The following is a 27,159-nucleotide window of genomic DNA, read 5'->3' as shown; positions in this document are numbered from 1 at the left end:
ATCACAGCTTTTTTTTTGTGTGTGTGTGTGTGTGTGTGTCCTTCAGTTAATTGGTAATCTTAGTCTCTGGGTCACACAGAAAAACCCAGCACAAATTCAGTGTCCTATAATATTGAGTCAGTGAGAAGATGTGAAATAGGAATGGAGATTAAACCTGATCCAGTGTGGGAACACCTCCCAAAATAGTTGAAAGGTCATATAAAGCCAGTCTGGGAGGAAAACTGTCATAATTACTGACTCCTTTGTATTTGATACATACAAAAATGGAAGTTAAATATTCTGACTGTTAACTTCTCAAAACAGTTTCACTATGGCAGTGTAAATTATGGTAGTGTAAAAAGGCTCCTAACTGGGAAATGTGTAGTCTTTTCACACTGGAAACATCACCCATACTGAACCTCAACCAACCTGTGGGTTGTATACAGGTATGACAAAATGCAATGGATTTCCCCCCTCCCAAATAATATCTTTCAGTGTACATATTACTCCATTTAATATTCAGATATCTAAATATATCTTTTCTGGAGAGTAAAATGTTGCATTAGCTTGTATAATTGCTACATTTGTAATAGAAGAAGTTTCTTCTTAGATTTTGTTGCATAAGACTGCTTGTCACTATCTAGCGACAAGATTACTGGCAAAACCAGTTCTGGAGTATCAGTTCTTAAGTTCCTAAGTCTCCTAACTAAAGTTACAAAATAGCTGTGGATGAACTGCCATATCAAGCAGACATCTCTGGTTCATCTGTTTCTTCATTCTGTCACTGACGTGGCGGTTATCATGTGCTTTAGAGAACAGCACAAGACACGGATTTCCCACAGGAAAATTTTCCTTCCAACTCCAATCAGATATTTCTTAGCTTACATCCTGAAGTCAAAGGGTTTAGGGCTAAGCATGCAAGCCAAAGGGAATTCTACTACTATATGATTCTTTAAATTACTGTGTAATAATCCAAGCAAATTACATCAACCAGTTTTCTATTATCCATAGGTTTTACTGACCTGCAAAAAGGTGTTGTTACAATATCATGCTGAATTGTTACTATTTTTGTGTCAAATTACTTCATTATTCTTGATGGTTAACCTTTCAGTTTTCCCTGGGAAAAGAAACTTTTCAATCTTTACCTAGGGAAAGGATCTACACTTACAAGTGCTATAGAGAGAGGTGGTGTTGGAGGAGGAAGGGAAGCAGGAGTTATGCTTGGTCTTTCCTTCTGCCCATTAGTGTCTGGTTCAGGATGTATCGGAACTGCTGTGTGGATTGGTTTATCTTCATCCTCAGGTGGCCTAACTTCTGGTTCCATAGAGGGACACCGTCCGATATCCGCATTTTCAAAGGACACTGGTTGAGCAAAGTCCATGGGGCTGAGAATACACAAAGAAATCTCTGTAATTAGTTTTCCTTACTTTTTACCTTACTTTTATAGAATAGCTATATGCTGCAATGCAATTCCTCTTCAGAGGACATAAGAGTCAGGATTCATCCCATCTGTTTCAAGTACAGAAGTGGGACACTTTAATTAGACACAATAGTCACCACTGACTTTCCTTTCTACAGTCAGCGTAGATTGACAAGCATCTTCGTTGGCAAGCTTTACCAGCCTAAGGCTGAATCACATTGCGAAGAAGTCCATCTCTTGGATGTACATGGTTGGAATGTGGGGTGATGAGATTCCAATTTAGGTACTTCAATTATGTTAAAGAAAGATTTAGATGGGAACTTTTACAGAGGTTTTACCTTATTCACCATTTCCTTTCTTTTTACTTAAATGTGCCTTCCAGATTACTGAAGCATGCACTTCCACAAAGCAAATTAATTCCCATGGTGGTTCACAGAACTTGTGTGCTCTTGGTGATCAACCTTACTTAAAATAAAGTGTTAGAGTACACTGTAAATACCTATCACTAAGGCAAGTCTTACTGCAGTGTTACTGTTGAATTTCTCTGATTTGACGGATAAATAGCCAGGTCTTGGCTTGCTGGTAAAGTAGTTCATTAATTGCATAGCCTGTGGAGTGTATATTGAAGTCAAAAAAAGGAAACAGATCATATTCTAGGATTTGCTGTTAGTATTATTCCTTGCATCAATGAAGTTTCTTTTGGCAGTCAAAGCAGTTATTCAGACTCATTAACTAGAAATTTGTTGGCATCAGTGAGACTTACATGGCATTAATGACAAGATTCCATATACAGCCTTCAAACGCTGGTATATTTCTGAGAGGTGCAGTCTGAAACTGAGAAGAAGTACCCCCTACAAAGAGTTTCCTAACAGAGATGGGGTGGTCTGTTGGCAATCTCTGAGTCTGGCCTTTGTCTTCATCTACCTGTACAGTGAACATCCTGTGAAAAGATTTGAAAGCAAAGAAATATATACTTTACTTTGGTTATTACTCGTATTGAAATCACCACTTTGCAGGCTCCATTTACTCCTATACCAGCTGTAACACTGAGCAACCCAAATTATGTAATTAGCGGCTACCATTAAATGCATATTAACCACTAGAAGGTTTTCAGTTATTGCTATGCTTCCCTGGTAGTTCTCAGACAGAGCTTTTCAAAGCTGAGCTGCAGAGAGGCATTCATACCAGTCACTGGTCAGATAGGTAGAAGTGGTTTGTAATGTGCCAATGCTGTCCTGGTAAGAGCCCAGCCTGCTGCACTGGGATGTTAGGTATAATCATCTAGTGCTCAGCAGGATAGGAACAGCATGGGACACGTTTTCTTTGGGCTCTCTGTTTCCAAGTTTGCACAAGTTCTGCCCCATCTGTTGGAGTAAGCAGGTATTAAAAGATTTATCTTTTGAGACAATCTCTACGATTTGCCCAGACCCCTCAGCAGTAGAAACAGGAGCAAAGAGATTTCTCAGTGGGCAGTTCAGAGCAACAGATTAGTTTGGTTTCTGTTAAGTGTTCCAGAGAGGACACTTCTCTGCACTGCCTTCAGAGGAAGTGTAGGGAAATCAGACTGTCAGGACTCGAGTTACCCTTTATACTGCTGTATGTTAGCCATGGCTACCAATTGTCAATTTTTTCATCAGTATACAATATTTCATCTCATCTTTAGGTATTACCATAGTAAACGTTTTGGTCCAAGCAGAACCATACAATGATGTATATTAGCCTTCAACAGTATCCTGTAATTACCTTGGAAGAGAAAGCAAATACTTCATAGTTATATGGACAATTATCTCTCTGAAGAGTTTTCAAAGGGTGTTCCTCATACTTAATCACATAAAACTTGAGTTTTGCAGTTTGCAGTTTAACCTTGAACTACACACTGAGTCTGGGGAGAGATATTGTCTGAAGGCATTATTTACAAGTTGGGTTTTTTTTAAACAATGCAATAGATATTCAGTCAGAAAATTATACTGACAAAGGACAAAAAAAAGCGAAGCAGAAAGGACAGAAGGACACCTTGGGACTAGACAGACAGGAATTATTTCTAAAGAAGGCTGCAGTGTTGTGGGGGTAAAAGGATGAAGTCTAGGGTTCACAATGCTTGGTTAAGCACATTTTGTAACATGCTGGATATCATATCTTTCTGATATTTTTTTCTTTAAACAAAACAAAGCAACATTGTGCATACGGCACTAATTCACTGAATTTCTATACAGTATGTACACATTTGTATGTCCAAATGTCCACAACAAATCCTACTTGGAACAAGGGTTATTCCAGGCCATAAATAATACTGACTGCCTGAGTTCTACACAATAGAGCAGTGCTGTTTCTAATCAGTTTCTGAATGGTGAACTGTAATTAGCATTATTTTACCACATCTGAGAAAAGGTAAAGGAATTTAAGTGAAATTCTGTTTAAAACAACACGGTCTAAGATGGTCTGCAGTGGCTTTCCAGCAATAACAATGACTGCCATTTATTTGGGACTGTCTTCATCGTTTTACCATATTTACCTGGGCACCACCATAACCTCATGAATATACACCAGCACATGGCAACCCCAAAAGACTGTAGACTGCTGTGCTGTTGCTGTTCATATACTTTGAAAACAGTCATTTTTCTACATGTCTTGAAAACGTGCAGCATTGTTGCAGTTTTTCTCATCCACAGATTTGATTAATAAAATATATTTGCCAAGTATCAGAAGTTTAAAAATGACAATTCAGACAAATGTAGGTCTCTGGAGAAACACGCTGACAACCTGTGAAAGCATGTAAAACCATTTCTGTGGAATAAAAATCACTGTCAGAAAGTGATTTCAGAAAACATTTGGATAAGGAAGATATTACGTGAAATTGTCTCAACAGAAGTATTTGCATGGATTGCTAATGACATTGGAACATTCACATTATTGAACTAGTTGTGCTGTGTGGTCTGTAGCACTTCTAGGTATTTATTACCCTTTAGCTCTTTCTATCCGAATGGAGTGTGCTCTGCCATCGTGAAACTCGCCAACCTCTGGTCTGATGGTGATTCTGTGGGGATCCCGTATCCCAGTGGAGATGTGCACTTCTAGCCGACCTCTGTTCAGGAACACTGCATAGTAGGCCTGCAATGCGTATGTTGGTACAAGAAGGTAAGTTACAGTTGGAAAGGAATTATTTCACTTAGTTTTACATTAGTTTGTATGTTTTATTTTCTTACAGTGTTTTTAAATTTGCTCACCATGGCAAAGATACTGCAGTTTCTGTTCTGCTGCTGTATACAGACTGTCTCGTATTTTTATAACGAGGAACGGATAAAATGAGGTCATGCTGAAAAGCCTCATCCCTGCTTACCTATTTGCAGAGAAGGATGGAGACTTCTAACCTACAATTCTTTTTGGTGTAACAAGGACTGGTCTTAAACCCATCAAGCCTGGAACAGCATTGATCTCTGTGTGAGTTCTGTGTTTGGACGGCTGGCAAATTGTGCTAGTAGTTACTCTAGCAACCAACATCATGTTGTAGCACATTTCAGGATCTAACCTCCAGTTACTATAGCAATGAGTGTCATGCTCATTTCTGTGACCTGAAGAGCTGGGTAATGATAAAGGAGCCCCTACTCTGAAGTTAATATCATGCGAGTGAGCCATTATAATGTGTTGTTCCTGGAGTGTGTTGCTCCAGGTCACTGAGAGGTCTTTTCCAAATTAGACAGGAAGCAGAATAATGGAATATCACTTCCCAGAAGTCTTAAACAAAGAAAGCACCAAAATATTCTGTTTATCTCTGTTATACTATATTTGTCTGTGAGGTTTGTAATTAATCAAGGCTTGAATAATTTCTAAGAGCAATCACACTTACACTAGTTAAGTGGACTCTGTAGCTAATTTCCCTGAACAGACGAGCTCTATCCTTTTCTTCAGAATGTATTTACATTGCAGATTTGTATTTTATGGGAGACAAGGAGAGGCTGAAGCATACTTAAGTCTTGTATTGCACAGCAGTGATCCCAAACAAGGGGCTTAGCAGATATTTTTTGTTTGTTTTGGGTCTTAGGGGAAACAGAGAAACAGAATGATCCCAATTTATGTCTATATTAACAGGAATGAGGCGCATTTCCACACACTAATAGTGCATAAGTAGTCCTCAGAATGAGTGAACAACAATATCTTTAATATTCAGGTTTGACTAAAAAACCATGAAAGTATCTTCATGATAGAGAAACAAATTTATTGTTTAGCAACAAACAATGGATGCCTCACTGTAAATCTTTCAGAGAAATTGTTAGTCAAATGCAAAAAACCAATTCTGAGCCTCCATCAGATTCTTCACTAGATAAAGAATAGCATTTGAAATAATTATTCCTTGCACTGAAAGTATAAATGTCTGACAGTGTCTTGAAACAAACCAAGTGGAAGAAGTTCAGTAAAACTGTGGATTTTATCTTTTGCTAGATTCCTCGTACCTGCCCTGTTTGTCTGCGCTTTCTCTTCAGCGGGGCAGATTTCCTCCCAGTGTACCAGCGCTTTCTCCTGGGAGGGACAACTGTGCCACTTGTGCCAAACAAGATGATCCCAGACTCATTCTTGGTGCTGAAGGAGAGGTTGATTTCTGTGCCTATGTCAAAGGAGACAGGTGGCAGTTCCACAAAACCTGGCTTGGGGAAGCTAACTGTATAAATGCTCTGCAGGAAAAAAAGGACAAAAAAGTGCATTAGTAGGATTAAAAGCAAGGGTATGAAGATACAGAAAGATTTCTTAACAAAAATAATAAATAACATAAATATGACTACTGTGAAGAGATAGAAAGTATTATTAAACAACAATTTACTTCTCAAAGTGTTCTGCAAACACTAATTTACTTGTTTACATCTGGCATCATTAGAGTATTTATGGAATCCTGTCTCACAGGAAGGCAAAGCTCCAGTCTTATTTTGGTATATCCTCTCGGATTAAAAATAACTGCTCACAGGTGGGTTTTTCTTTTTATATGGATATTTGCTTTTGGTTAACACAGTGGGATTTTTCTTTTAAATCAATACAATATATAACAGCCAATATGGACATAAACTAGGTTCTATTAGATGTCAAATGTGCCCAGAAGATACTCCCCATTAATGCATGACTTTTGTTTCATCATTACTGTTTCACTAACTCCACTGTTTTCTTGATGACTCAGGCTCATAAATGAAGCGCTTGTCGCACATGAACCAACTCTTAGGACATTGGCAGCCATTAACACAATTTCAAGACTAGTATATGTCATCAAATAATAAATCACTGCATATTCCTGGATATTTTCTGTAATCACTGTCAATTCTTGTGCTCTTCCAGTAGGGAAAACCATTTTTTTCATACAGTAGAACCACTTTCAGGAATAGATATAATGGATTATTAAGCTAGATAAAATCATTGATGATGATGTTGACCTTCTCTGAAATCTGAGGGAATTTTAATAACTGAGTGTATATCCAGTCTTTACCCTTAGCTTTCACTTCACTTCTTTTTAATTATCCTAAATTTCTTGTTTTGTACAATTAGGATATCTTATTTAATTCCCCAACAAAATGGTTAATACAATTAGATTTCAGAGTCTGAAACCTCAAGAGTTACAAAATAATGTGAAAATTAAAGTTTTTTTCTAACAGCAACAAAGAAAATCAACACAACTGTCCTTCCCTATTTAGGAAAGAATCTACTATAAATACAAACAAATATGAACTCATGTAGAAAATTTTTACCGAATTCAAATTTGATAAGACTTTGATAAGATTGAAAAGTATTCAAGCAATCTAGTTGTTTACAGTTTAGCTTTGTCACAAACCTGAAAAAAACGGCCATCACATGACAGAACCATCTAGTCTTATAACCTGTCTAAGGGTCTTTTGCTGTGTGCTTTTTGCTCTGATAAAGGCCAGAGACAGAAGTGATAAACACAGCAATAGAGAGTACTTATCTTTATTTGGCCAGGTTCCAATCATTGCTCAAGGGGAATTCTTAGTATTTTGGAGAAAAATGGTCAGGAAGCAACCGTTTTACAACTCATTTGGATTTGCTGTAGTGGTAACAGATATGGAACTTAAGATCATATAGCTGCTTGCAAAACTATCTTAAATAGTATACATTTCCAAGGAAGAAATCTAAACTATTTATTGGTGACAAATTTCACTGCAAATATTTTCTCATATATGAAGATTCTTCTTTTCCATGGAAAATTACTATAACCTCTCTCAAACTTAGGATCAGATTCTTTGAATTTTATATGCATTGCAAGGCTGTTAATTAGAAGCAGCAACAACTTAAAATAAGTAGACTTAAGTTGTACGTATTTAAAATTAAAATAATATAATCAGTTTTGCACATTCCTAGTGAACAGCTAGAAATGTGGAATGTGTCTTCCAGATAAGTGTTAGCTCATAACAGTAAGTTCTCTACAGTTCCTAACCTAAGGATGACTTTCTTTCAGGTACCCCTAAATATACTGTGATTGTCAAAGTACCTCTGATTTTCCGTAATGAAAGATTTAACCATAACTTCTATTTAAAAAAAAATAAAAATCTTTGGATTTTATGTTCATAAATTTTTTTTAAGGTTTTTGCAATACATCATTGCCTAATTCAATTCTCATGAACGTCAATAATTTCGATTTAAGTAAGCAAAAACAAAGCTAGATCATTGCTAAGCCTTGTTACTTTTTACAAAGGCATGTAGTGATAGGATAAGGGGAAATAGCTTTACATTGGAGGGGAGAAGATTTAGACTAGACAGTAGGAGGAATTTCTTCACAATGAGGGTGGTGAGGCACTGGCACAGGTTGCCCAGGGAAGCTGTGGATGCCCTATGCCTGCAGGTGTTCAAGGCCAGGTTGGATGGGACCTTGGGCAACCTGATCTGGTGAGAGGTGTCCCTGCCCATGGCAGGGGGGTTGGAACTAGATGATCTTTAAGGTCCCTTCCAACCCAAACTGTTGTATGATTTCAGAAAAAGATTTCAGATTAGATTCCTATGTATGTCTGAATATGACTTATACAACCAATGTGTTATGCCATAAAATCAGAAACCAGAAAATATTTATACCCGTTAAGACCAAAACACATGGAAGTCAGACTAACCTCTAGTGTGCATCCTTTGGTTAGACCAACAAAATCAGGACTACTCAATATATTATACGGTGTCCTTGAAATTTCAATGTCTTTGAGGCAACCTGTATATTTCTTTAAGTTCACTTCAGGCCTAAAAAAATTAGAAGTACAATGTATTTTCAAAAACAGAATTTAGGGAGAACACAATCAGCCAGACACACACGTATACACTTTCAGATGCACAGCTGCCTGATTTTCTTTTTTTTAAAGACATACATACACTCAAATGAGTACATCTTGCCTTCTGCCACCTATCAGAAGTTATTACACTCTGCCTTCAATCACTCAAAAGCATACTGGATCTCATGTCCATTTGGCAACAGTCACCTTTTAATTTTTTTCTTTATTTTCTGTAATTTTTTTGGTAAAGGAGTGTTGTCACCTATGGCATTTAAATACAGTGAGCTATGAAATAAGTAAGTAGTTGTTCCTTAGGCAAAGCAGAAAGATGCAAGATGGGAAATCTTAACAAGGAGGGACGTTAACTGGAAGACAAATGTTTCATTCATCTTTTTGCATGCTTGATCCTAATGAAAGAAACTTTAGCAAACATTTTGGATTAAGTATTTGCCAAAGGCTGGAAAAAATTTTCATTTGATACTTTTTTATCCTTTCGGAAGTCCCTATGTTCAGGTGCACTGACACTTGTTTTCTATGTATTTTATATTCCTGGTATCTTTTTTAGGAAAATCACTGCATATTTCCTCATGACACAGCAGTATATTTGTCTTTCTCAAACAGTTAAAGAAAACAAAACACTTGGGTTTGCAACAGAATCTGACTATCCATCCAAGACAGGAAAATATTCTTATATTATGGCAAAGTGCCATGATCTGGCTCATTTGCTGGTTGCCAGAAGTAATGAGAAAACCCCTGAAAGTAACACAAAACCTAGCATGTTTGAAAGCAAAAATATGATTTCCCAGGCCTGGGAATACCAGACTGAGATCATAACTACTGGCAACATCTGAACCAGGCTTGCAAGAAGAAAAGCCTTATAAAGTAATTTCAGCAAAAAAGTTGCTATTCATAGCATAGACAGTAAATAAAAAAGCACTATTTAATTAATTAATGATATTATCCATGACTGTTTCATGAATTATTCATCTGAATAATATAAACAGGTCAAAGAAAGAAAAATTAATTTGGAAAATAAATAAGGAGTTATTTGTGGGAAGAAAATAAACCCCAAACCAACCACACATTTCAGCTCCGTGGAAGAAAAGAAAAGATTGAAACGAATATTAATTACAAAATGAAACCATTTTGCACAGATATTGTTCAGCTGCATGTTTTGGTACTGAAAGCCATTCTTTGCATTTCAGCCATCCCAGCAAGCGTGGTGTATTCTCTGGCAAATTAGCATCCCCTGTGTAAGTTAAAATAAGCATCTAGATTTCTAAAACAATCCATACTGTGTTTTATTGAGAGTCATGTACTTCTGGTCACCTTTCATTTTTTATTTTTTACTTCCTAGCTCTTCCTCACTTCTTTTACAGACTCATCTTCCCAGCAGCACAACAGTGTTGCCGTGTCATTAGCAGCTGTGCCCATGGTCTCCTGTTTTGCCATCCAGAAACCATTCATGTTCCTAAGCCCCTCCTGTCCTTCACGGTTACAGACTGTCGTCTTGTTGTCCCATTACAAGCAGTTGCTGTTATCTTTTAATTCCTAACCTGCATGAAGTCTACATCCTTGCAGACATTGAACACTTGCTTGATTTTTTCTTAAGACGTCCATTTACATTTCTTCCCTTCCAAAACATACAAACCAAGGTCTAATTGTCTAATTTCATTCAGATCTGGCATAAATTCTTGGCAGTTTTTTTTCTCCAAATTAGGATCAGTTTCAAGGGAATAGAAGAAAAAGATTTCTAGAGCTTGGGAGGAGATAATCTTTCTCAGGTTTGGGTGTGGGATAGGGGTGAACTTGCATTTTTCTAATTCAAACCAGGAATAAAATTGCAAGACATAGTGAAGTGTAGTTCCTCTATTGAGGACATCAAAGCAAAAGTAACTGACACAAATAGTTGCAAATTAAAAACACACTCAGAACTAGGTGACCTCCCCTATTACCTCCTTAATTCTCCTGCTCTTAAACTCAGAAGGGGCAAATCTCACAAAAATCTGCACTTTGCTTTCATACCTGACTCAGTAACTACTTCACTACCTTGGAGTGCTCCTTACTGACCTGGGACTACGTTGCCTGGAGGTCAGAACCAAACTCATCAATGCAGTTTGCCATAGCTTTGCTTCCGAGGCATTCCAGTGTTATAAACAAACACAGCTGAAGTAAGCAGCCATGTACAGAAAAGAAGAGGTGTTCGGGTAGCTGTGTGCACAGCAGGTAAGATGACAGCGTAAGCACTTGGGAGCAGCTTTGCTTGTTGCAGCTGAAGCAGCTCGCTGAACTAACAGCCTTAGTGTAACAGCTGGTATAAATACTACCTACAAGCTGCTTCTGCATTGCTGCCTGTGCTTTCAAGCTGCACTTACTAGGCACATGCAAGTCATGCGAGTAATCTAATTATTTTTACCTTGCTTTCATACTAGGGTGAGAAAGAAAGAAAAAAAAATAATCAAAATTACATTAATTGTAGTAAATGACACTTAATAGCAAGGTTCAAAATATTTCAACGAAGCAGATATACATCATTTACAAACAACACATTATGGATGGTGAGATTCTACATACACTATCAAGCTATAATAATTAACAGGATTACTCAGCAAACAGCTGCATTAAAATGTTATAAGTCAGAGGCCTTTTAAAATTTGTTGCTATACTTGGTTGTGAGTGAAAAACAAACCACGTAAAAGAATTTGGCAGAACAGACATGACCTGGTAATTACAAAGCCACGGGTACCTCAGTGTCTATTGTTCGCAGTATCTCAGCTTTACTCTAATCCTCCTTTCACTATTTTTGATTCTAAGTTACCATGACATTCGTCTTGCCCCAGTGACTGATGAATCATAGTTGTAGGCAAAATAGTTACCATAGGCCTAAGTAGCTGGGGTACACTGAATTTCTAAGCAACCACAAAGGATTTGTGGGAAGATAATTGACTTTTTGTTATGCACTAGTGTGATCTCACACTTACAGAATATAGTATTATATTTCATTAGTAAAACAGATCTTAGATCTTTTTATTGCTGGGTGATTTGACATCAGAGGTCAGTTATTAACCTAATAAATTAACAAATATGTCTTTTCTTTTAATTGCAATCGGCTTGTGGACTAATTACAACAGATCCTTCTGCACAAGACCACTTCAAGGCTGTCATTATGCCATGTAGCTAAAGTTGACATAGATTAATGGGCTTGTTTCTGTGTTGCTCATCTATTCACTGTAGCGCAGAATTCTCATTCCTGTCATTGCAAAACTGCTGAATATTCACTTAAAGTACAAGTAAGCTTTTTGGTCTACTTAAATCCATGTAATACAGCCACTAAATTCAAGTATCTGTTATCCCATTTATTCAGTTTATTAAAGCTTAACTTAAACATTACCAAGAATAATACATGATATTTAAAAAATAAATAATGGGATTTTTATTCGAGTATGAATTTCAGGATCAGCTTCTGAAGGCAACAGGCTGCCGTATTTCATTCTACTTACATTAAATATATCAAGAGTATTGTATCATATACTTCAGTTTCTGAATACAGGAAGAATCTAATCTAAGGAACCTTGGTCTACAAATAATTTTATATCATATATAAGCGCAAAAATGTTATATGTATTGAAAGTATACTGACCCTGATTATGCAGATGTGCAAACCCGTTTAACTGTAACCCTGTGAGGAGCTGTCTGTAGTTCTATTTTTCTACTGATGCACAAGGTAAACACTTGTGCTTAATTTTGTGGAGGTATAGAGCCATTTCTGCAAGTTTTTAGTCACAAATTCTATTAATTAAATAAAAAAATACTTAGAGAAATGAAGTCAGCTACATCACAGTTCTGCACAGCATCAGACAGCTGTTAACATAATTTCCATTATATTTCTGTAGTGTGAGCTGTGTGAAGCACAATAAAAACCACAATATATGTAAATAAAGCACTGGTCTGTTGTGGCCATGTTGGGTATATTGGGAACTCACCATTCATTTACTGCAAGCGAACTTGAGAAACAGATTCAGAGAATAAGATTACACTGCATTTACATCCTCTTGTCAAGAGTAAAGAAATTTGTTTGAGCCATGTTACCTTAGATTTCGTAGAGTTGGCAATCCACCAAAATATATTTTCTCATGCCCTTTCAAGTTGAGCCCAAAGTGGCTGCCTGAAGAACTTGTTGCTATGGTCTCTTCCACATTGGTGTCTATGTCTACAATTGATATGTTAGCTGGAAGAGATTAGAGATTAGTTTCAAAATATCAGACGTAAACAATGATGTCTTAGTGTAAGAAAGCAACAGAAATATTTGAAGGGTTGGCAGGTGGAGGGAGAGGCAGGGAGGGCAGTATTTAGCAATTAAGACACTGGATTTCCAATTTGTCAGTTATGGGCGGAAAGAGAGACCTGCAATTTCCTCTGTTTCCATAGCAACCTAAATACCTATAGCAATTCTGTATGCTTTATTTTTACATATTTTGTAAACCTGTTTCAATTTGGTATGTTCTTTGTGTCTATGTAATTTGGAGCTAACACTCCAGGAAAAATATCAAGACAGAAGAGATTATTTTACATCTAATTTGTGATTTCAGTCTAAAGGTTGCTACTTGAGCAGGATTTTTTATCGTAAAAGTTTTTTAAGCATTGTCGTCATGTGCCTTAGAGATTGGTGATCACTCACTCTAAACCATTTTCAAACCCAAAGCAGCCAGTTGTTCTCATGTCTAGTCTCAACCTGGAGCCATATAACCATCCAATTTAAATACTTGTTCCACGTATATTTTTAATGTATGGATTAATACAGAATATAAAGTTCAATGAAAGAGATAAGACACACTGAAAAACGCTGAGCAGCTTGCAGGGAGGAATTCTACCACAGAGATGAGAAGAAAGGGTGTGTTAGTGTGTTTGTTCCTTCCTTCCTTTCTTATTTTTTTTTTTGCCTTTAGACAGTTAAATGCAAGAGATTGCTTACTATCCTGCCATTTACACAGTTAAGGAATGAAGTGAACCTTTCTTTTAATTAAGAAAAGCCACCAGCCTGATTTCTGGTTAAAGATGGAACAGAGTGTGTTTGGAGATGAAAGACCTGTCAGTCTCTTGGAGGATTTCAAAGGGAGGACTGGCTAGAAGAGCTAATGCATACTCTGTGGAGAGGAAGGAGTGATGGGAGGATGGGAGGAAGAGTGTTCTCTGATAGAAGGTCTCCCCACAAGTAAGTCTTGTAGAATCAGCTGACTAAATAAATGCCTTAAAAGAGAGAAGGAATGTGCAAAACCTGAAATCAAATTACAGTTTTCAGGAGTAAAAGAGAATTGAATATGTGATAGACTTTCCTGCTATAACTTACTGTAAATAGACTATTTTTCATTTTATTTCTATACATGTATTTTCTTTACAAACAGAGGAAATGTTTGAATGATATGAATAAATTATAACTATGAGACATATTTTTCCTTAATACCTCCTGAGTGAAGTATGAACTACAATAACCAGCTAGCAACAAGACTTTCCTTGTCTAAAGGTGCAGCAAATCTACAAGTGGGAGCTCTGAACTCTGAGTTATTTTGGCCAGTGTACCAGCTCCCAAGTCTACTTCAGTCAAATGACAAGAGAGTGGGGCTGTGTTTGAGATGTCCCCTCATCCAGGTAATTCCTGAATATATTGCATAAGATTGGGCTCGGTACTGACCCCTGGGGAACACTACAGGCTGCAGGCTTCCAGATGGAGTTTATGCTGCTGATCACAACCCTCTGAGCTCTGCCATCCAGCCAGTTCTCAATCCACCCCACCGTTCAGTCATCTAATCCACACTTCCTAAGCTTACCTATGAGGATATTGTGGGAGACAGTGTCAAAAGCCTTGCTCTCTCCTTATCTACCCAGCCAGTTATGCCATCATAGAAAGGTACCAGATTAGTCAAGCATGATTTCCACTTGCTGAATCCATATTGACCACTCCTAATGACGTTTTCTTATCAAATTGTCGCCAAGTGCTATCCCTTCACATTTTGAACCAGTAACTGGTTAAAGAATTAGTAGCACTTTCAAAGATGTTCCCAGTTGTTTCCATACAAACTCAGATCATGACACTCTGTATATCCACAGGGAATATAAAACAGTTGTTGTGTTTGTCTACTTAGATACTGTACTAGTGGTACTGAAGTCATTGCTTTTTTAAGCCCTTTGGGATATGCTAAGCATGAGAGGACTGTACAGTATCAAAGATATTTCTTTTATGTTCTGTCCAAACAAAAATCACACAGGTCTGCTTTATGGTTTCGAACAATATCAGGGAACAGCTGAAAATGCTTCTTTTTTTCCCCTACACTGAAGCATTTTAGAATGTAATTTACACAACTGTAATGCAGAATTATGCCTGAAAATAAAGGTACCTGTTCATAAAAGGCCGGTTTGACAGTGTAATCATTCACATGAAAATAATCACATCTGTAATCTAAGCAAAAGAAGTTGCTAAATCACTAGAACTTTATAATTCTGGCAGTTTTGCACAACATCTTCCAAACAATTAGAGAATTAGCTGTACTGCACAGGTAACTGGGAAATTCATGGTATTGATGCAACACGAACTCACCTTGCTTTTGAATTCTTGACAGGGTGAAAGATTTCCATTTGCCATCATTATGATTTTGGTTGCTGATAACAGAAGCTGTACCTGAACCCAGATCGTAGCTCACTTTTATGCGCCCACCACTGAGTTCTACACTCATGAAATCCTTCTGTTAATGAAAAGGATTAGATAGATATAGAAATTATGACTCTTGTTCATTTTGGTAAAGACATATGACAGTAAAGAAACACTTCTTAAAAAATCTACTTAGGTGTTTATTGCCCAAGACTGTAATGCACAAAAGTCTGCTGCCAACAAGTTATTTTTTTCCTCTTTTTTTTCTCCTTTGTATTGCTAACTTGGTAGGCATTTTGCTAACAACTCAGCTTGAGTTTTGATGTGATGTCTGTACTTTTGTTTTCTTAGATTTAAGACAGAAATGCACATTATAATTACCTAAAACTAACAGTCAGCTTTAAGTTTTGTCTGTATAGTTTTGTCTTTGAATATATGTCTTTACTACAGTTAGTGCATTTACTAAATACCTCAGCTAGATTTAAACTTGCAAGGTAGAAAACAAGAACAGTAAAGATGGTAAAACAGGCTTGTTTACCAGGGTTTCTAGAGAGCAATCTATACCGAGGCAATAACAGAAGGCTTTGAACTATCAGTCTCATCAACCATCGACACCAATATTTAAGCAGTAACTGGAGATAGATGAAAATACTTCACCATGTGCAGAACACTTATGTAAAACTGATAACAATGTTATGAATATAAACATAGATCTATGTTAATTTGGAAAGAGTAAAATTTAACCAACTCAGTACTCTAGATGCTTGTGCATGTCTATCCATGCATCACAAGAAAGAGCATCCTCCAAGTTTTTATGCAGTGGGACAATATCTTGAGACAAACTGTATCATGGAGCAGTTGCTTTCCAGCTCCCAGTGCTTTTCACAAGTTCAAGTAAATATGTTTTTATAGAAAACTTCATAAATTAATAATTATACAAAGTAATTATACAAAATAATCAAAAATAATTACATTAATTATACTTTCAATATTCAGTTATAAAAACTAATTAGAAAAAATGGGTAAGTACTTCATTATCATAATAAAATGTTATCTTTTAGTATAGTCAGTCAGAAAGAGCACCCTCCTCCTTGATAATTCCAGTAATTTTGATAATTTTTCCCAAAATACAGGAATCTGAAATAGGACTGATTTACACAAACACTGTTTTTGTAAAATAATGATTGCTCAGTAATTATTCAAGACGTTAGTGAGAACTGCTGTACATAATTTCTGGCCCACATGAAAAGGCTAAGGAAAGGATTCTGTTCCCAGTCAAAATGCAAATCAGTCTGGATCAGTGTTGCTGAAGCTCAGTTATTCCCGATTCACGTGAAGGGCCTGGTGAGATGTCTTTATAAATGACTTCTCCTTGTTATCCACACACATTCGGTAGTGTCTGTAAATAAAAACCTTAAACACCTTTGTAACCAATTTTTCTACTTATTTTAGCTGTAAAAGGCAACATTTGTTGACCCTGTAAAAATGCCATCATCATCACATCCTATTTACCTCACCATTGACTTTTCTTTTAATGCCACCCACATTAAACACACGCTTTTTCTTTGTATCTATAGCACTTCCATCTAATACTTGTCTCTTCCCATATTCTTCCTGCCCTCACACTGTGATACTTGACCCTATGGAAGCACAACTGCAACTGGAAATGATTGCACAGGTAAACATTTGGGATAAAGAAAATGAATTAAAAATATCATGAAATCTGTAATTCCCCTCAGCCTAACATAATGCTTCCCATTTAGCAAATACTAGGTAGTCAACATCCACACCATAACATTATTTTCAATTGGACAGCAGTGAAGTATGATACCATGCAACTTCATACCATAGTGCAATATTAAATTACTATTTGTTTTCATAGTATCATGAATTCAGTCCCTGTAATGATGGCATGAAACCCATAAGCAGTGTGAAGGTTAGCTGTTTTTTTCTCACCAAGTCATCAGTAGCAAGATACATCAGGAGGGCATTTGATGAAAAGGTCCTGAATTTGAACATGACTGTGGAAATATTAGGGTTCCAGCGGACTGGTCGGCTCACCATGGCATAGCTGTCGCCATCGAACTGGACTGTCCCTTCACTGTCTGCCACCTGTGGGCTGAAAAGAGGCAATTCCAATCAGTTTCCTTTGCTGTGTGAGGTTAAACAAAAAGAAGTGGGGTCTAGCGAGGTGAGGGCACACCTCTTGGGAGTCTTCCTGAACTTGGTTTGTTTTCATATCAAACTCCCATTTTTTTCATAATGAGGGTGGTGAGACACTGGCACAGGTTGCCCAGGGAAGTTGTGGCTGCCCCATCCTTGGAGGTGTTCAAGGGTAGATTGGATGGGACCTTGGGCAGCCTGGTCTGCTAGGAGGTGTCCCTGCCCATTGCAAGGGGATTTGAATTAGATTATCTTTCAGGTCCCTTCCAACTCAAACCATTCTGTGATTCTATAACAAGCGAAGGTGTAACATCACCTCGCTGTCTGTCAAATGCAAAAGCACATATGGGAAGAAGATGGAAGAGGAATATGTTGCATGTATCTCATAGTCTGTAATGATTAATTTTGCAAACCTCAATATAAAATAGTGTTAGGTACTCATTCATCTGTAATAAATCTTGGATTTGTTATTAGTGATTTTACAACTTCTGGATGGTCCCACACTGAAAATCCTAGACACTGTGATACACAAACACCACAAGAGCAAAAGCATCAGTCCCACCATGGTTTTTGGCATTTCTGTCATTACAGAACAGGAAAGATTAGGCCTTGAGTTTGATATTATTTTTATGATAGACTCTTCCCCATTTCTGTCACACAGATCAGATAGCTGCAAGAAAGCAATCTTTTGGTTTAATCACAAACACAATAGAATATGAACAAGGGACCTATGTGTGAAGTATTGGCCAGGACCATCTTTCCTATTGGCATACACACAAAGATCTTGAATATAGTCCTCTCACTTTCCACAGCTACATTTACATCTTTGCAGAACAGGAATCTTCTTGGTACTGGAACGATGGGGTAAGGTAAAAGGGAACTTCTAATACGGTTTTCTACAAATCTCAGATCTAGTATTCTTAAGTATTATTAAGATTTTTTTGGAACTGAAATGCATATATCCATAATCATGCTCCTTAAATTTCCACCTAGGTGTCAAGGGCCTACATTTGTAGTCAAGAAAATCCTCTGGTAAAACTGTTCTGCTCACAACTGGAATTTCCATAATTTTCAAAAGGCTAAGCCTTAGCAGGTGGTCAAACTAGCAGCCTAATTTGAAAATTAGCCTATCCTTAACTGCTCAGACTGGGTCTACAATTAATTTACCTAACACTGCATGAGCTTTATACCATATACTAACATTGCCAAATTCCCTAAAAAAACAGGAGTATCTAAGAGGACAGTGCTGCTTTCATGCAGTAAGTCATTGTGGAAATCATAAACCGTAAACAATGTTGTGAAAGACCTAGAATCAATATTCTTTACATGATTCCCAGGACTGTGCTGTAGGATCAGGTGGTGCCTCTGTATAAGGACCCTCAGCTTCTGAAGTTCAGATGTGGCACAGGAAAGTGCTTGCAATTTGTTTCATGCAAAAGAGCAATGAAGATGGGTCACAGCTTTCTAAGGACAAGGACACATCCAGAAAGGAATGTTGTTTTGACAACAACTTACACAGTTTCTAAATTCCTGAACAGAGTTCTGAGCCTGTGTATGGCTCATCCTGGTCATGCCTGGATGGCCATCTAACCTATGTGGAAAAAAATGGGTCACTGACAGAGACAGAACTTCCAATTCTATTTTGAGAATGGAAATACCTTCCTCTTGCAGGGGTCTTTGCTCACTACACTTGTAGTTGTGAAAGCCACCTTGAGACACCTGACTCTGTCCCATGCAGTATGTGAGCTGCAGGCACCCACACCACAGCTGTCCATGAGCCAGACAGTCCCACTGTGGATCATACCACCTCCTGTGTTTTGGCTAATCCTGGTTACTGGTTAGCAGGAGTCTTTCCGTCACGGCACTGTTACATCAACTTAATTCTGTTAAGACGCCAACCATTTATGGCCCAGATTGGCTGCTTCCGCTCTTGGTGTAATTGCAACCTGACCTGGTATTTCCTATAGCTCTGTGTTGCATACAGACCACAGTTTTCTACTGGAACTTGCTGGCAGCTGTGGAAATTCCTGCTGCTTATCACAGGATGCAGTGTCACTGCAGAGAGGTTCCCAAAACAGCATAAGAAACAGACAGTGCTTTACCTACCTGACAGCACATCCTTTGCAGTCACCTTCAATATCCCTGAAATTCCACAGTCCTATGGGCTTGCTGTCTAGAAAGGTTTCACCCATGCAGCCAGTGAAGGTGGTGACTCTCACAGCATCTGACTTCTGCAAGAAAAAAACACACATCTCATTAGAATTCAATTTGAAGTGATCTGCTGTGTCTGAAAGCATAACTGCTACAAAAATGACAAATACAAGAAGATGTTTCTTATTATTTCAAGTATCAAGAGTAATCACAAATACCAGAAGATGCTTCTTATTATTTCAAGTATCAAGAGTAATATTTAATCCGAGAATTCCTCCAATAGAACAAATGATCAACAACAAAGTGAGTTAAACTTCATATCAGTCAGGAAGGAAAATTCCATTTATATTTGAGATGCTGGGGAAGGCCTAAGCAGAATTATTCCTGAAGAACAAAGAGCTACATTGGCTCCCATGTCACCATTGGCTTTCCTAGCTTTACCAGTGCTTTACCTACCTGACAGTACATCCTTTACAGTCACCTTTGATATTTCTGAAATTCCACAGTCCTACGGGCTTGATGAATTTTGGATGCAGAAAAAGTGCAGATGGCAAGATGGCAAAGCAATTAAAATTCATATCACATCAATACTCATTAAGCTAGGGTCACGCACACAGGGTAGAGCACATTAGATCATAACATGGTACCATGGTGAAGATGCTAATATTTGACAGTACACAGAGTACTCAGCTCAAAATTATCCTTTTAAAAATACCTAGTTTCATCTAAATTTCACTTCATCAATATGAGCTGATTAAAAATCGATATACTCAGCTATTTGAGATAGACAAGCACCTGCTGTTTTCCATACAGCAATTATGAATATTAAGATCTTGCAAGAGAATATGGAGAATTGCAACTTGAAAATATTTAAGGAAAAGTATGCCTCAAAAGACTTAATGTGCTAGTGATATTTCCCAAAGTAATTGGGAAGGTTTTAATTAGCAACAAGTATGAACTTAATGTCACTTTTGAGAAATTCATGTCATCTAAATATCAGTCTTCTACTCAAGCCAGATGAAAGATGTTTTTAAAAATTAAAAATCAGCCTTCTTTTTCAATCTTGAAGTTCAGAAGAAAATGTCAAGATTCATTGCATCCCCATCTTCAAAACTTGAAAATGTCCATGATTTTTTGTGGGTCCATTTCTGATAAAAGCAGGGCATGCAGGTCCCAGTCTACTAATACAGACTTACTTGCAATTTCATAGCCCAAGATCTCATGAAATTTTTTCCTGTTCCTGTGAATGCTTGTCAATCAGATATAACTCACTTAAATTAGCTGGCAGTTATGCAATTCTGCTTAGTCATGCTTTTCTTATGTGTGCAGAAGCCCCGACTTAAGTCCCGGATCAAGTTCTAAAATGATGTTACCTGGCTGTGCTTCAAAACACACAGGTAACTTTGAAGCTGAAGCTGGACCTCAAGACAATGATTTCAAGTAAGTAGAATCTGTTTTCTTTTCCTCGTGTCCTCCGATTTTCTTTTTGTCTGTCTGGAAATGTGCATCTATATTATTCTTCGTAAGAAAGGACTATGTCCATCCATATATTCCCAAATCAGAATACTCTAGAAAGTTGAACTTTCTGAAAACTAGAATGCTGGACCATAAAATATTGTGCTATTTCAGCACTTGAGGACTTATACAAACTTCAGTATATAAAAAAAGTTGATTGAGTTTATTATTCAGGAAAGTCTAATGTTAGCTTTTTAAATTTTAAACAATGATTTTTTTGGTAATATTAACATTTAAAAATCAAAATATTGATTAGGTACAAAAAAGTTCATTTAAATTGTTTTGCAATTAATTCCTCTGGAAAATACATGATAATTACTACTTATGGGAGACTTTTTTTGCTGCGAGATTTCCATCCATTCTATTTGGCATAAATCTTCTATTCATTCCCGTTAAGTTAAGCAATGTAGAAGCAGTCACCAAAAAATGAACAGGCAAAAAGAGGAGAAAATAGAACAGAGATCTGATGAAGGGAGCAGTTAAAAAGAAGGGTAGTGCAGGTGGAAAACAGGAACAAAAATCAAGAATATAAAGCAGACACATGAAAGTAGGCTACAAAGGAAGAATTGGTACTGTGGGTACATGACAAAGAAAAAACTCTGAATGCAAAGGAATATATACTGTTATATGCATTATTAGAAGACCTGGTACATATGGAAATGTAATTGAGTTCCTGTCACTGACAGTGAAACCCAGTTGAGTCAGCAGTTTGTCCAAGGTAAAGCATCCAGCTACACATCAGGAATCAATTGTTCGGGCTTAATGCTACATCAATACAGCCAACCACCAAGCTTCTGATTTGAAGAAGTTGACAGCATGGGCAGAGGAACTTCACATCCATGCACATACATGTCTAGGCAAATCCTAACAATCTTTCAAGACTGCAGGTGTACTATTTGCTATTAAAGCACCTACTACAATGATGCCAGCATATTAAAGTTTACTATTCCTACTGTAAGCAATAGATAAAATTGTCACATAAATAGTCAGTTAACATACTAGCGTCAGACAAGACATTACCTTTATTTTTTCAGTTAAACCACCAACAAACAGCATGGCATTAGCATCTACATCCAGAATGGTATATCCAGGTGGAGAGACAGCACTGAACGTGGCTGGCACAATGCTGGCTTTAGGACCATCCAGAGCTCGCACTGATATTGACCCATTTTTCCCAGTCCTAGAGATTTTAACAAAATAATTTAAGCATACAGGGTCAATAGTTAAACCAAACATAGGAAAAATCTATTTTAGATAGCACCTTTTAACAGAGGCATGCATTACTGATTTCATTATGTTCCATTTTGATAAAAATTAATAGACTCTCATGCCTGCACCAATTAGAGACATGACCGCAGAACAAGGGGTTTTTTTCTCACCTCAATGTCCCTTTCAAACAAAATTCACTATAGAGATGAAGCGGAATTTTCATTAACTAAACCAAAGAAGTTGCATTTTTTAAATTAGTGTGATGAAATCAGTGTTCAGTAGTTGTTTCTTGAAGTAACAAATGATGCAGGCAAGATTCCAAATTAAATTTCTGAATTTTATAAGGTTTATTAGTTATATTTGAACTGAAATGAATGATTGTGTGATAAAGTACTTCAGTTTGCTCCACTGTGATGCAAGTTTGCACTTTCTGCAGTGGAGCTCTCTGGTTGCTTATCAAACAGGCACAAACACCATTATGTTTAAGGATGTTACTTCAGTATCTCTGAACCAAATTAAATATCAATTGTAACAACAACAAGAGAATCTACTATTTGAAAATAGTTTCTGTAGCAGCTTGCTTTCTGTTCCTTAGGTTATATTAATGTAGCAACTGTGATGGAAAGAGTTTGCTAACTTTTTTATAATAGAAGGAACAGAAGGTGGAGAGAGATGATTCCTCCTAGTCTTTCAGGTATATAGAAAGGTGTTTCACAGGAAATTTGAATAATTTTAAATCCTTTGCAATAACTTGCTTAATATTGCTTTCACTTAGAGCACTATGGATAGTAGCTTTCCACAAAAAGTTTACTACTTACCTCACAGAAGTAAACAATTACGCATTTATAGTAACAACATAACTTAATGTTTCCTCTCAGACAGATGGACCATAATTAGCACATGTAAGTTCTTATAGGGCCATCATATGACTGTAGAAATAATCACCGAGCGTGAAACAAATCCTGTCATGTGCAGATGAAAGTATTTAGTATGATCATTAATGTAGTGGAGGAATGGCTGGGAGATGAGGTAGGCAGTAGGAGACTACATACTATGGGTTTATGGACAACTTTGGAAATTGCTGCTTTATCTCATTTTTTACAGGATGCTGGATTTACCATGAGCATTATCATGTTGATTTCAAAGATTTAGTTGAGATATCTCAGTTTTGATAATTTTTTCCTGAATTGTGAAGCAGGGTTGCAAAGTAATTTTGAGGTTTTCCAATCAAAGGGGAATACCTTGGTAGATCTATGCCGTCTTGCCTGTGCTGTAGTCAGGGATCTCAAGGCTTTCAATGTGAAAAATACATATTTGCAAAAAAACACTGGAGGTCTTAAATTACCAACCCATAGCTTGATCTGGCAGCTTTGAAAACCACACAGACGGGACTCCCAGTTTCCTGGGGAATCTTCTAAGTGAATTCTGAAGCATGCAAACAAATAATTGCTCCAAATAATTTTAAATAAGTTGGCTAAAGTAATCTATATTATTATAAAGGATTTTGTTTAAAATTTCCTTTTAATGACAATATTTGATATTTTATTCCAAAGTCAGCTGAACATAAGTAGATATTTTCTATGCAGCAGAAATTCCAAATTCTCACCTTATTTTTTCCAGGAGGTGTACTTACAGGAACTCCTTTAAAGGATAAAAGTTCTCAGTGTAGTGATTGGTGAAAGACTAATAGTAGCTAAAGATGTTTTTTTAGACTGCTTAAGTTTCATGCTTTCTGAAAGAAAGTCATTGGCACTTTCTATATATATTGTGCTGAAATCAAGATTCCAGTTTAAAAATATCCAAGTGCAATAATGCAGAAGTCACTGAGTAGAATGGCACTTTTTAGTATGTCACAAATAGCACTGATGCCTTTCATCTTCAGACTGAAATGCTAACAACAGAGTCTCTTCCATAAATAATTCTCTCTTATTTAGGGAGGGCAAATGAGCTTGAAGAAAGAACTTGGATAACTTAACAGTGAAAAGACATTGCTCTCCTGTGCATGACAAGTCATCAGGTTCGAAGATATCGTTCTAGTAATAGTCAGTTCTTGCAAAACTGGTGGCTTGTAGAAGACGTATCAGCATTTTGGGTCTGATTATCTGAAAAATTTGTGTAATGCTGTGCATACAGAGTTTGCACTTTAGGAGAGGCATTATGTAAATTTGCAAGTCATCAACACTAGACTGCAAAATACCACTTAGAAACCTCTGCTCCTTGACCCCTTGAGAGCACAGAAAATCTTCAGTGGAAAGTACAGCTTAGATATGCCACAGCAGTTTAAAACCAAATTCTTGCTGAGCTGGGCTGGATCTGTCTACAGTGATTTTGTGATTCATGTCCTTTGTCCTCAAAGGGAGAGTGCTGCTTACTCTGTCATTAACAATTAAAACAATGGTAATACTTAAATCGTATTTGATTAAAATCACAACTAATCAGGTCCTGCCCCAAACTGAGGCCTGCTGAAGTTAAGTGACATTCTTTCATTGATCTAGTGAGTTCCAAAAATATTCTGTCATCCATTTGATTGTTTCCCCAAACTGACATTGTTTGTATATTGCAAACCTACTTTAAATCATTTTGTCATATACTATTATGCCAGATTTTCCTTTGTTCATTGATACTTTGATTGATTGCAGTTCTTGATACCAATCAGATTTGCCTCTGTAAGCAGGCAAATAACTCTGTAAGTGACATTTGTTAAATTCCTGTAAAATTAAAGTACAGGGAATCTCTATAGGAATTCCTATAGGAATAAACAAATTTTACTTCAATTACATAAAAAAAAATCCATAACTTCTGTGTATACAATACAATGAGAAGTATTAGTATGCTTTAAATAAAAAGATGATGAAAATTAAGTGTTCCTGGAAAACAAATGCTGTAATTATCAATTTAGTCTTAACACGTTGGAAATTTTGGTGCAGAGGTTAACTGAACTGAATGTCTCTGATCATTACTGAACAGTTGGGTTTTACATATTTAGATTTCACACAGTATGCTGAGTGACCTTGAGAATATCACAACCTCTGTGCCACTGCATCTCCTTTAAGGCCCCTTTGGAGCCCTCAATTAAGAACTGCTGTCAGCCTTTACACCTACCACATCATTACGACTGCGTGTCAGTGCCTGTTACCACTGAAATCTATGGCAAAATTCAGTAGGCCAGTTTCATATGTCCCCATGCTAAGTGGATGCTCTGCTTCAGGTATTAAGGCAGCTCGGTCAGATTCCTGAAAAAGTCTGTGGTTGGAACTGAGCAGAAGTTTGGAAAAAAAAGTAAGGGAATGAAAACAGTAAAGCTCTCCAACATCTTACAAAGGGAGTGAGAAGACAGTTATCAAATGGACTAAAATGTTTAAAGTTGAAGAATCTTCAGTAGGGTTTCAGAAGATTGATGAGATCTGTCTTAAGAATGCAAATCCAGTCCTGAGTTCTTCATCTTAATACCACAAATCCAACTAATGTCTCTGCAATGTAATTCTCCTAAACACTGCACTGTACTTCAGATTTGTGAAGCTGTAATTGTTCTAAATTGCTGATCCAGCAGCTTGTGCAAAACTAAGGGCATGCAAAGACTATATATCCAGAAGAACTAGCTTAATGGGCAATGAGCTTTTGTAGGATGTGTGAATTTTTATACCGTGTCCTGGCTCCATATTCTGCTGAAGCAGCTTTCTTGTAAACAAAAGTCTGGCATTACTGTGTCATGAAGCTATTTTAGTACTCAAAATACGAACAAGTCAAAATGTCAACAATTTGTATCGTAACCCAGTTTGTATTTTCCTAGCAATAAAGTTTCACTAAGCCAGCTTCTGGAGATGGTACCATAATTTCGTTTAATTCTCTGCTCCGAATAGCTGATTTCTGTGATTTTACTGAGTTATTCAAACTGGATGCAATTTCTCCTCTGAGAGCCACGCATGTAACCTGAATTAGAATGCTTTGTTTCCTTTCTCCCATTTTCTGACTTTATTATTGGTTCTATGTTTAATACTATGTGAAATTAACCATAACGATGCAAGACGAATTGCTCAGCTTCATATCAAATTGCAGTATAGATGATATTATCTAAATTACTAAGAGCTGTTCAGAAGCAGAAGATAAAGCATATGAAGTTATCTAATCCTTGTGCTGTAATTACCACACGGTATGTCATATGTTTGCTATTTGTATGGGAAAAAAGCTTCAAACAACAAATTTTAATATTAAGATATTTCTATAGTTCAAAAGCATTCAACAGCTCATCTCAAATTATAAAGTATAGTTTAACTTTCCAGAATATTTAATCCTTGACTATTTGTGCACCATATCTTTTAAAATATCTTTAGTTTGAAGAGATATTCTCCCTATGGAAATAGCATTTAGAGTAAGAATCGAGATACTGGTGTATGACAGACGATTCATTTGCAGTACTTATCGAGAGCAGAAATTCAGAAAAGCTGCTCCTCTTTGAAATCCAAGGAGAAAAGAATAGTATTTATCTATTTGAGTGCCAAAACCTCTAACTGATTTTAAAAGGAAGCTAGTTGAAGAAGAGAATCGATAGAGTCATAGGTAAACAAAAGGGAATATAAGCAGTCATAGATTGTTGATGCTAGAGGGGAAATACATAAAATAAATTCTCAACAGAGAACAACTGACATTTCAATAGTAATTGTACTGTATACACTTTTTTACTATTGGACATAGGTTCAAAAGCCTTCATTAAACCAGACTAGAATTCTCCATAGTTATATAATTTTTTAAAATAAACTTGACTTTTCAAACATAGCAAACATTTTTACGTAAACCTGGTGTATGCCAACTTGCAGACAGTGGTTTAGAAGTAGAAC

General features: G+C 36.8%; 1 protein-coding gene across 1 annotated transcript in view; it reads right to left on the bottom strand.

Annotated features, from left to right (window-relative positions):
• The window catches only part of LAMA2 (laminin subunit alpha 2), a 362,543-nt gene that overhangs the window by 17,020 nt on the left and 318,364 nt on the right, over positions 1-27,159 (bottom strand). Inside the window, exons 47-57 of the mRNA XM_069851862.1 lie at positions 22,136-22,295; positions 19,556-19,680; positions 17,243-17,405; positions 15,236-15,380; positions 12,733-12,871; positions 11,060-11,071; positions 8,494-8,614; positions 5,848-6,066; positions 4,359-4,507; positions 2,163-2,339; positions 1,148-1,364 (exon numbers count right to left, since the gene is read on the bottom strand). Of these exons, the coding sequence (XP_069707963.1) occupies positions 1,148-1,364; positions 2,163-2,339; positions 4,359-4,507; positions 5,848-6,066; positions 8,494-8,614; positions 11,060-11,071; positions 12,733-12,871; positions 15,236-15,380; positions 17,243-17,405; positions 19,556-19,680; positions 22,136-22,295 (1,627 nt within the window). The remainder of the gene's footprint in view (positions 1-1,147; positions 1,365-2,162; positions 2,340-4,358; positions 4,508-5,847; positions 6,067-8,493; positions 8,615-11,059; positions 11,072-12,732; positions 12,872-15,235; positions 15,381-17,242; positions 17,406-19,555; positions 19,681-22,135; positions 22,296-27,159) is intronic.

This window comes from Phaenicophaeus curvirostris, chromosome 2, assembly GCF_032191515.1.
Source record: "Phaenicophaeus curvirostris isolate KB17595 chromosome 2, BPBGC_Pcur_1.0, whole genome shotgun sequence".
Taxonomy (NCBI): domain Eukaryota; kingdom Metazoa; phylum Chordata; class Aves; order Cuculiformes; family Cuculidae; genus Phaenicophaeus; species Phaenicophaeus curvirostris.
Note: the sequence above shows the minus strand (reverse complement) of the source record. Positions and strands in the feature narration are given on the sequence as shown.